We start from the raw sequence: 11,438 nt of genomic DNA on the forward strand, positions 1-11,438 counted from the left end.
CTAGGGGCTGGGGATGTGGCTCCGTAGAAGGCATCCGCCTTCCATGTGTGAGAGACCGGGGTTTGAGTACCCCCACCACATGGGAGCATGAACGGGACCCAGGGAGCTCCATAGATGGTGAAGTGGGACTTCTCTTTCTCTCCCTCTTTCAAAATTATACTGGGGGGGGGGGAGCGGGGGAGGTGGAGGCGGTGGTATAATTCGATAAGCACACACATTATCATGAACAAAGTCCCTGTTCAAGTCCTTGCTCCCCACCTGCACAGGGGAAGCTTCACGAGTGGCGAAGCAGGTCTGCAGGTGTCTGTCATCTGTCTCTCTCCTTCTCTATCTCCCTCTTTCCTCTCAATTTCTCTCTGTCTTACTGAATAAAATGGAGAAAGAAAAAAAAAAAAGGAAGAAAATGGCCATCGGGAGTGGTGGATTCATAGCGCTGGCTCCAAGTCCCAGAAATAATCCTGGACAAAAAAAATATTAAAGAAATAAAGTAGGAAGGAAAAAAAAAAAGCCTCCAGGAGTGGTGGATTCATAGTGCTGGCACAGAGCCCCAGTGATACCCTGGTGGCAATTTTAAAAAGTTGCACAATAGGGGCTAGGAGATAGATTTTTCTGGTGGAGTACACACCCGACCACAGCACGTACAGGGACCCAGATTCAAACCCTGGCACCACATGGGAACACCCTGGGCAAATGGGAAATTCAGGAAGGGGGAGCAGTTCTGTGGTGTCTATCCTTCTAGAGCCTGTCTGTCTGCCTCACTCTGAAATTAAAAGAGAAAAGGTAGCTCTGTGGGATCATATATATTCAAGCTCCCAACACTGCAAAAAATAACAAAATAAAGGATTGTGATTCAGGGTACATAGACCCAGGCAGAAAACCTCAAATGTACCCCAAGGAGGGACCCCCCCCGGTTCCATGGCTGCCAGTTCTTAGCAACATCGCCCCGCCAGATATTCGTCGGGATGCGGCATCATCTAAGTTCATTTCCCATGTCTACGCTCGACCGGTCCTGCCAATATACGCGGATATCTTTGCCCACCCTGTCCAACGCTTGACGTCTCGTCATCCAATCTGGTCCCCTACGCCTACACTGAACTTCTCTGTTCCAGAATCTTGGAAACAGAGCTGGCAGTCAGCTGAGGTCAAGAACAAACACCTCATCACAGACCCCTGCAAGCGTCAACCCGGCTTTGACCTAGCACGTTATGATTGGGCCCCTCCTCAATCGCTATCGAACAGGCCATGTCCGGTGCACCGCTATGTTCCATCGCTGGGGAGCCAGAGACGACCCGAACTGCCCCTGCGGCTCCAGACAGACTATGACCCACATAGTCAACGACTGCCACCTCTCCAGATTCAAAGGAGGTCTCGAAACTTGACATCAGGCTCAACCTGACGCTGTTGACTGGCTACGGAAGAAGGGCAAACGCTAGAAGAAGAAGGAGGGACAAAGCTGGATTTTTTTTATGAGAGGAAAGCAAAAGATAAATGATTGATGGTGTTGACAAGTTTAATTTGTCCTCTCTCTCTCTCTCTCTCTCTGTGTATATTTCTGGGGCTCAGTGCCTACAATATGAATCTACCACTCTTGGTGGCCATCCCCCCCTTTTTTATTAGACAGGACAGAGAGACATTGAAAGGGGAGGGGGAAATAGGGTAAGAGAAAGAGAAACACCTGCAGATCTGCTCCACAGCTTGTGAAGGTCCCCCCCCCCCCAGCCGTAGGTAGGGACCAGGGGCTTTAACCCTCACCCTTGCACATGGTGACAGCTACGCTCTACCAGGTGCACTAACCCTGATTCTCTAGAAAGGAAGGGAATGGAGCTAGCTCTGGGCTCCAGTTGAAAGTTCAGACAGACAAGAGACGTTGAGGTCAGACTTTAGTGCCAGCTGCTGGGTTCAGGCATCTGGACACTTACTTGGATAACAAAGATTCTTGTGCAATCAGGGAAACAGGCCTGCCTGCCACCACCCCTCCATATGTTCTGCTTGAGGTTGACGTTGGCCTGGCTCCACAGCCCGAGGGACTTGGTGATCCCCGCACCACCCCTCACCACCCCCAACTCCAGGTTGCTGGGACTAGGTGTCAGCTCCTGGCGACCATTTTTTCCTTTTCTTTTTTTTCTAAGCTACTTATTAATGAGAAACATAGGAGGAGAGAGAGAAAGAACCAAACATCACTCTGCTACATGTGCTGCTGGAGACTAATCTAGGGACCTCATGCTTGAGAGTTCAGTGCTTTATCCACTGGGCCAACTCCCTGACCACCATTCTTTCCTTTTCATTTATTTTTCTATTTTATCAAATAGGACAGAGAGAAATTGAGAAGGGGGGAGGGGAAAGGGAGAGGGAGAAGGAAAGATAAGACACCTACAGACCTGCTTCATCGTCTTTGAAGCAACCCCCCTGAAGGTGGGAAGCAGGGGGCTCGAACCAAGATCCTTACTCCAGACCTTGTGTTTGGCTCCATGTGTCCTTAACCTGCTGTGCTACAGCCTGGCCCTCATAACTTTTTCAATATAAATTTTTTTATTATCTTTATGTATTTATTGGATAAAGACAGTCAGAAATCAAGAGGGGAGGGGGTAATGGAGAGGGTGAGAGACAGGGAAATAACTGTAGCCCTGCTTCATCACTTGTAAAGCTTTCCCCCTGCAGGTGGAGACCAGGGGCTCAGACCCGGGTCCTTGTGCATTGTAACATGTGCACTTAACCAGGTGTGCCACCATCTGGCCCCCAAAATAGGTATGGTTTCTTTCTTTCTTTTTTTTTTTTTTAACCAGAGCACTGATAAGCTCTGGCTTATGGTGGTGTGGGGGAACTGAACCTGGGACTCTGGAGCCTCAGGCATGAGAGTCTCTTTGCATAGCCATTATGCTATTTAACCCACTCACCCTCTTTGTTATTTGTTTTTCAGGAGTCTGTTTTCTACTAGGATCCTCTTTCTTTTTTCTATATATATATAATGGTTTTTTTCTCTCTATTTTATTTTATATTAATGAGACATCCAGAAGGAAAGACCAGAGCCCTACTCAGCTCTGGCTTATGGTGCTGCTGGGGGACCTGGGACCTTAAAGGCCTCAGGCATACGAGCCTTTTGCAGCACTACTATGCTATCTGCACAGCCGGATTGTCTTTCTTTTAATTCTTTATTTTATTTTGCCACCAGGATTATCACCAGCATGATAATTACATTGCTTCTGATGGGCATTTGTTCCCCCTCTTTCTCTTTTCCTTTTTTTTTAATAGAGACATAACTTGAGAGGAAAGGGGAAGACAGGAAGATAGACACCTGCAGCACTGTTCCACCACTCCTGAAGCTTCCCCCCCCTCCCCACACACAGGTGGGAACTGGGGATTTGAACCCAGGAACTTGTACAAAGTAATGTGTGTGCTCTACCGGGTGCACCACTGCCCAGCCCCATGTTATGATTTATTTTTTTAATTTATTTTTTGTTATCTTTATTTATTTACTGGATAGGGACAGCCAGAAATCAAGAGAGAACGGGGAGCTAGAGGGAGAGAGACATGCAACACTGTTACACCACTCCTGACGCTTTCCCCGTGAAGGTGGGGACCAGGGGCTTGAACTCAGGTCCTTGCACATTGTAACGTGTGCTCAGGTAGGTGCGCCACCCCAACCCACCCCACACTACCATGCTATGATTTTTTTTTTTTATTTAAGAAAGAAGACATTAACAAAACCATAGAATAAGAGGGGTACAATTCCGCACAATTCCCACAACCCGATCTCCATATCCCATCCCCTCCCTGATAGCTTTCCCATTCTATGATTTTAAGTGAGGATTTCACACCTCCAGGATTGCACTACTTCTAAGTCTGGCGTTCACTGTGCCTTAGCTCCCTCCAGAGGGCACTGCAGTGCCTCAGAAGGAGTTTTAGTTCCTGGTTCATTGAGATCCAATTTTCATTCCAGCCATTTCAAGCATGCTGAGAGAAAGAAAGAAAGAAAGAAAGAAAGAAAGAAAGAAAGAAAGAAAGAAAGAAAGAAAGAAAGAAAGAAAGGAAGAAAGGAAGAAAGAAAGAAAGGAAGAAAGAAAGGGAAAGGAGGGAGGGAGGGAGGAAGGAAGGAAGGAAGGAAAGAAAGATAGAAAGAAAGAAAGAGAGAGAGAAAGAAAGAAAGAAAGAGAAAGGAGGGAGGGAGGGAGGGAGGGAGGAAGGAAGGAAAGAAAGATAGAAAGAAAGAAAGAGAGAGAAAGAAAGAAAGAAATGAAGGAAAGGAAGGAAAGGAAGGAAGGAAGAAAGAGAGGGAAACAAACAAGGGTGGGGGAGCTGGATGGTCTGGGAAGTGTCACAGTGCATAAAGCACTGGACTCTCAATCAGGAGGCTCTGAGTTCGATTCTGCATTGTACGTGCCAGAATGATGCAGCTCTGGAACACCTAGTTGAGCACACGCATTGCCATGCATAAAGACTTGGGTTCGAGCCCCTTCTCCCCACCTGCACAGAGAAGTGAGGGGAAGTGAAGGGGGGGGCAGGCGGTGGTGCACCTGGTTAAGCACTCACATTACAATGAGCAAGGACCCAGGTTCAAGCCCCTGGTCCCCACCTGCAGGGAAGCTTCGCAAGTGGTGAAGCAGGGCTGATTCTCTGTCTGTATGTCTCCCTCTCCCTCCTCCTCAATTTCTCTCTCTGTATCCAATAATAAAAAACCAAAATAAAAAATAAATTTAAAAAAATAAATAAGTGAAGCAGGTGTGCAAGGTGTCTATTTCCCTTTCCCTCTCAATTCCCTCCCTGTGCTATCAAGAAAAAAAAGAGAGAGAGAGAGAGAGAAGGTGGAAATGGAGAGAGACACCTGCAGACCTACTTCACCACTCATGAGGCTTCCCCCTGCAGGCGGGGACCAGAGGGGTTGAACGCGGGGACCAGAGGGGTTGAACCCGGGTCCCTGGGGGATCGTAACGTGTGCTCAACAGAGTGAGCAGCTGCCCGCCCCAGCCTTTATTTATGTACAGATTCATGACATATGAGACTGTGCTTCACATGAACGGAGAGACAAGCCAGGGCACGTCTCCAGGATGGAATCAGGCACTTCAGGTTTAAAATCCAGGTGCTCTACCAGCTGAGCCATTTCCCCAGCTGCCAATCCAGTGAGGTTTTTTGTTTTTTGTTTTTGTTTTTTTTGTTTGTTTGTTTGTTTTGTTTGTTTGCATCCCCCTTCCCCTTGGTGTGGAGGTTTGAACCTAGGATCTTGTTTTGCATAGCCATTATTTTGTCTCCCCTGCCCCATTCTGTGGCTTTCAAATGGCCCACGACCAGTGATTTGCTGGGCTGTATCTCATTTTGGAGAGCAGAATGAATATTTTTTCTTCTCCAAAGTCCCAGGATGAAAGAAGGGGGATGAAGAAGCACAGAGGTGGGCCTCCCAGCCCCCCCCCCCCCCCCCCCCCCCCCCCCCCCGCACTTGAAGGCAGATGGGGGAAGGACAATGGGAGGGGATGGCTGAGCCAAGGCTCAACCTGACAGGATTCCTGCCAGAGGCCCCGCCTCCACCCCGTCCCCTTCCATTAAACCAGTCTCTTAATGCAATGGGAGTGAAGTGCAGCTCTGGAGGAGGAAATGGGGTAGGAGGTTAATTGTAACTACAATGACCTTCCCCACTTCCTGGGGTTGAGGAACCAGAGGAGGTGGGTGTTGAAAAGGGGTGGGGGTGGGGGGCTCCATAAGGGGTCTGTGTGGGTGTGGGCAGGCTGGGTGGCTTGGAGGTCAGAGTGGACATGGATGTATGCATGTGGGGTGTGTGTGTGTGTGTGTGTGTGTGTGTGTGTGTGTGTGTAATGGCTGCTGGGCTGTGGAAGTAGAACACTGGAGTGGGTGTGCTCATGAGGATAGTTTTGAATTAATTTATGGTATTTTTGTACCAGAGCACGGCTCAGCTCTGGCTTCCGGTGGTCACTCTTGAGACTCACTGGACACAGCACTTGGAGGGTTGTGTGGCGCAGCTGTAGTGCGCGGGGCTCCCTCTAGAGGGTGCCGCAGAGCCCCGGAGTGGTGGAGTCTGACTTAGCTGAGATGCGATTCGCATCTGTCCATCGTCAGAACCGACTCTAGCACGTTTCCACAGGACCCGAAGAGAAACCTCTCAGGAATCACCCCACCCTTAATTGATCAGTTTCTGGCTCTATGGACCTCTCTGTCTCCCTCCATCCCTTCTTTCTCTCTCTTTTCCCTCCTTTTCTTACTTCCCTTCTTTCTTTACCTCTCTCTCCTCCCTACCTTTTTTTTTTTTTTTTTTTCTGCCTCCAGGGTTATCTTTGGGGCTTAGTGCCATAAATCCACTGTTTCTCCCGGCCATTGGTTGCATTTTTACTGGACAGGTCAGTCAAATTGAGAAGAGAAGGAGAATAGAGAGGAAGAGAGAAATATACCTGCAGACCTGATTCGCCACTTATGAAGCATCCCCCACTGCAGGTGGAAAGCTGGGGGCTAGAACCCGGATCTTTATGCTTAGTACTGTGTGTGCTTAACCAGGTGTGCCAGCATCCACCCCCCTCCAGTCTGACTTCCAGATAGATAGAAACAGGGATTAAAAGTATTAAAGCTTCTTCCCCCAGTGCCGGGCTCAAATCTGAGTCACCTGCATAGCACAGCAGTGCACTAGCCAGGTGAGCTGTCTTTTTTCTTCATTTATTGGATAGACACAGAAAGAAATCAAGAGGGAAGGAAATGGCAGAGAGGGAGAGGGAAGAAGAGACATCTTGCAGTGCTGCCTCACCACTTGTGAAGCTTTCCCTCTTGCATGTGGGGACCAAGGCCTTGAACCCAGGCCCTTGGGCATTAAAATGTGTGAGCTCAAGTGAGCTATCTTTCCAGTTTGGGGATTTTTTTTAAAAAAGATTTTATGTATTTATCAGAGGAGGATAGATAGAGAACCAGACATCACTGTGGCACATGTGATGCCAGAGATCAAACTGGGGGCCTTGTGTTTGAGAGTCTAACACTTTATCCACTGTGTCACCATGTCGTGGGGTGCTGGGGAAGGGGGACTGAATCTAGGGCCTCACGCATGCTCAGTACCAATACTGAGCAGCCTCCCCAGATGGCATTTTTTTCCTTCAGTTTACTTAGAGATGAAAAAAGGAAAAGAAGCAGAGAGAGGGGAAACACTCCAGCACCATTCCACTATCCCCTAAGGATGGAGTTCTCTCTGTGCCAACCATGGCACTCCTATGAGGTGCTAGGGCTTGAACCCAGGGCTCCACACACAGCAGGACATATGCTCTACCAGGTGAGTTAACTCCTGACCCCTTAATTTTATTATTATCATCATCATTATTTTTTTTAACAGAGCACTGCTCAGCTCTGGCTTATGGTAGTGCTGGGGATTGAACCCAGGACTTTGGAACTTCAGGCATGAGAGTCTCTTTGCAGAACCATTATTCTGTTTCCTCACTCCTTGAAATTCTTTTCTTTTTTTCAAATAATTTTTTAAAAATTTCCTTTTGTTGCCCTTGTTGTTTTATTGTTGTTATTATTATTGTTGTTGTTATTGGTGTCGTTGTTGTTGGATAGGACAGAGAGAAATGGAGAGGAGGGGAAGACAGAGAGGAGGAGAGAAAGATAGACACCTGCAGACCTGCTTCACCGCCTGTGAAGCGACTCCCCTGCAGGTGGGGAGTTGGGGGCTCAAACCGGGATCCTTATGCCGGTCCCTGCGCTTTGCACCACCTGTGCTTAAGAAATTCTTTTGTCTTTCTTTTCTAATCACCAGGGTTATTGCTGGGGCTCAGTGTCTACAAAACTCCATTGCTCCTGATGGCCATTTCTTCTTTTCTTTTTTTTAAAAATTTTTTCCATATTTATTTATTTATTTTTCTTTTGTTGCCCTTGTTGGCTTTTATTGTGCTTGTAGTCATTATTGTCGTTGTCATTGATGTCATCGTTGTTGGATAGGACAGAGAGAAATGGAGAGAGGAGGGGAAGACAGAGAGGGGGAGAGAAAGACAGACACCTGCAGACCTGCTTCACCGTCTGTGAAGCGACGCCCCTGCAGGTGGGGAGCCAGGGACTCGAACCGGGATCCTTATGCCGGTCCTTGCGCTTTGCACCACCTGCGCTTAACCCGCTGCGCTACCGCCTGACTCCCCATTTCTTCTTTTCTTTTTTTTTTTTTTAATTTATTCCCTTTTGTTGCCCTTGTTGTTTTATTGTTGTAGTTATTATTGTTGTTGTCGTTGTTGGATAGGACAGAGAGAAATGGAGAGAGGAGGGGAAGACAGAGAGGGGGAGAGAAAGATAGACACCTGCAGACCTGCTTTACAGCCTGTGAAGCGACTCCCCTGCAGGTGGGGAGCCGGGGTTCGAACCGGGATCCTTATGCCGGTCCTTGTGCTTTGCGCCACCTGCGCTTAACCCGCTGCGCTACCGCCCGACTCCCCCATTTCTTCTTTTCTTTACATAAAAGGTGAGAGACAGAGAAAGGAGAGATGCTGCAGCACGACCCCACCTCTCATGAAGTTTTCCCCTTGTGGGGGCTCCCACAGGGCAGCCTGGGACACTTGTGGGGAAGAGTGTGAAGGCACAGGGAATAGAATCTGCGGGTCCTGAGGCAGAACTTTCTGGAGCCGTGTAAGGAGCAGAAAGGAGTCAGGGGCTGCAGCCAGCAGACAGGGGAGATGTGTGGAAATGAGGTCACCCCCTGGGAGGACCAACAAGAGGACAGGAGCAGGCTCAGGTCAGGAAGTGAGACTTTATTCACATGTCCACTGGGCTGGACCACACAGACCTCTGGCAGGCAGCCCTGTGCTGGGCTTACATGTGCTGCCTCCGGTGTCGCAGCAGCTCCGTGGGCGTGAAGATGAAGTCCTTCCCACAGGCCTCACAGTGGTAGGGCCTCTGCAGGGCGGATGTCTTCTGGGGGACCTCAGGGGTGGCATCCTCAGCTCCTAAGGGAACAACAAAGGGGAGCTGTGATGCTGGCCCTCCACTACATGCTCCCTCTCACCCCTACCCGACTCCCAGGTGCTACAGGAGCCCATGCTCCCACTCTTTGGGGGAAACCCCACTGCTTCCTCCAAGAAGTCTTCCTTGATTGATACATACTCACAGGCACATCTTTGCTCCTGGGGTTAGAGAAAGCTAGAGTCCACAAGGAGACAGACAAGCAGTTCTGGGATGTGGGTCATGTGGCCCTCATCATGTGGCCATCATCCCCACATATACATACACACACACCCCAAGTCCTGGGTGGGTTGTGTGGGGCAATGGGAAGTCTTCCCATTGTAGCATCCCTGAGAGACAGCCAGAGACATAGACAGACAGAGAGAGAGGCACTGATAGGGAGGAGGTGCTCCGGGCCGGGACACTGTGGCAAAACCTAGGTGTGGTCCCGTCAGCACCAGACGGCTGAGCTCAGTCCTCAGAGTGTCCAGCGTGGGGAGGAGGCAGGGCCAGGCAGCAGTGCTCAAGCCCCGGAGTCCACTCTCACCTGGGGGGCCATCAGGTGGGGCCTCGGGGCAGGTGTTCTCATGGGCCATGCGCTCCAGGGGCGTGAAGGGCATGTGCAGGCCACAGTGGGGGCAGGTCCAGAAGGTGCGAAGGCAGTCGCTATACAGATCTGAGTCGCTCTATAGCAGACAGGGCAAGGGTATCACTTTTGCCTCCCCAGAAGCTTCCCAGAAGCCCTCGGGGCTGGAAGCCCAGGGCCCCTTCCAGAAGCCCTCGGGGATGGCAGCCCAGGGTCCTTCCCAGAAGCTCTTGGGGGAGGCAGACTCCGTCCCTGGATAAGGCTGGTACATGGTGGGTGGGTTCCCTAAAACCCCATGTGCAGAGGTCTGGGCTCACCGTGAGGCAGTTGTAGGTGAGGAAGTCAGTGACGATGTAGCCCCCTTTGGTGGGGTGTGGGCTCAGGGAAGAGCTGCCAAAGAGGCCAGGGAGACTGGGGGCCGTTGTGATGGTCTGAGGTCCCACGTATAGGTTCTGGGTTTCCAGCCCTGTGAGCCGCCGGAGGCTGTAGGAAACCTGAGGAAAGAGAGGAAGGAGATACCACATGGGAAGACACTGCCATAGCATCTGGATCCAGCTGTGCCTGAAAACAACCTCCTGTGCTATTCGGTTAGTTATGAGGCTAATTGTTTCCACCAATCGTGACATGGTTTGGGGTGCTTGTTGATAACACCTGCCGCCTCCTCAACAAAGTCAACATGGCAGCCGGGCTTCACCTTTCCCCCAGACTCACTCAGTCCCCTCCACGCCCCCAGAGAGTCATCCTGGATTGCACCCTTCTCTCCCACTTCTGCAGCACATAGAATCAGGAGCTCAACTACTCCCCAGTTAAGAAGTGGGGAATTAGCTTCAAAACTGCTCTCTCTAGTAATATTTATTTTATTTTACTTTATTAATAGAGAGACACAGAGTGAAATCGAGAGGGAAGGGGGAGATAGGGTGAAAGACCTGCTTCACCTGCAGACCAGCTTCAACACTCATTAAGTGTCTCCCCTACAAATATGGACCAGGGGATTGAACCCAGGTCCCTGTGCTTGATAACATGTGTGCTCCACTGGGTGCAGCACTGCTGAACCCTGAAACCGCTCTTTCTAATCTCTGTGAGCAGACACCCTTTGTGACTAGAAGCTTCCCCAGAGGGAGCTGGGCTTCTCTGAGCCCCTGAGCCTGTGGTGGGCGCCCTCTGGACTTGGGATGGTGGGGACAGGTACCTTGGAGGCCATAAACTGCAGCAGCTCCCCGCTCAAGGCCACCACATCCTTGCAGTGGGCTAGGGACTCTGCCACCTCCTCCTCCTCCTCCTCATCCCGGTGGTCCCGCCTCCGCCAGGCCTGGCGGGCCAGCTGCCGGTCCAGGGCATTCTCCCAGCGGGCCCGAAGCCGCAGGGCTGCCGCCAGCAGCCTCACAGCACTCTCACTGTCCACCAGCTGCAGCTGCAGCCAGCCATCAGCCACCAGGCGGGAGCAGTCGCCGTTGGTGTCCAGGGAGCGGCTGAACAGCAGGAGGGACTAGGGGTGGGGGATAGGCAGTGGGTGTGAGAGGCCGGAGGCCAGCAGGGACAGGCCCCAGTCCAGCCCAGCTCCTGCCCATTCACCTAGTCAGTCACCTAGTGGTCAATCCAGCCATCTGTCCATCCATTCACCCATCATCCGACTGACTGCCCATCCAACTGCTCGCCCACCCACCCATCCATCCATCTATCCATCCATCCTTCCATCCATCCATCCATTTGACCATCAATCCACCTGTCCATCATCTCGCCATCCATTTCTCCATCCAGCCATCATCCACTTATTTGTCATTCATCCATCCATCTACTCTTCCACATGTCTATCCATCCATCTGCTCACTCATCCACCTGCCCATTCACCCACCTATATATCCATCCATTCATCCATCTTTTTTTTAAAACTTTATTTTTTTATTATCTTTATTTGTTGGATAGACAGCCAGAAATCAAGAGAGTGGGA

At 50.4% G+C, this 11,438-nt stretch overlaps 1 protein-coding gene across 1 annotated transcript in view; it reads right to left on the reverse strand.

Annotated features, from left to right (window-relative positions):
* Positions 1–8,694: 8,694 nt before the first annotated feature.
* Positions 8,695–11,438, reverse strand: part of DHX34 (DExH-box helicase 34) — a 27,440-nt gene continuing 24,696 nt past the window's right edge. Inside the window, exons 14-17 of the mRNA XM_007535651.3 lie at positions 10,680–10,976; positions 9,808–9,984; positions 9,452–9,590; positions 8,695–8,909 (exon numbers count right to left, since the gene is read on the reverse strand). Of these exons, the coding sequence (XP_007535713.1) occupies positions 8,776–8,909; positions 9,452–9,590; positions 9,808–9,984; positions 10,680–10,976 (747 nt within the window). The 3' untranslated portion in view covers positions 8,695–8,775. The remainder of the gene's footprint in view (positions 8,910–9,451; positions 9,591–9,807; positions 9,985–10,679; positions 10,977–11,438) is intronic.

This window comes from Erinaceus europaeus, chromosome 2, assembly GCF_950295315.1.
Source record: "Erinaceus europaeus chromosome 2, mEriEur2.1, whole genome shotgun sequence".
NCBI classification, from domain to species: Eukaryota; Metazoa; Chordata; class Mammalia; order Eulipotyphla; family Erinaceidae; genus Erinaceus; species Erinaceus europaeus.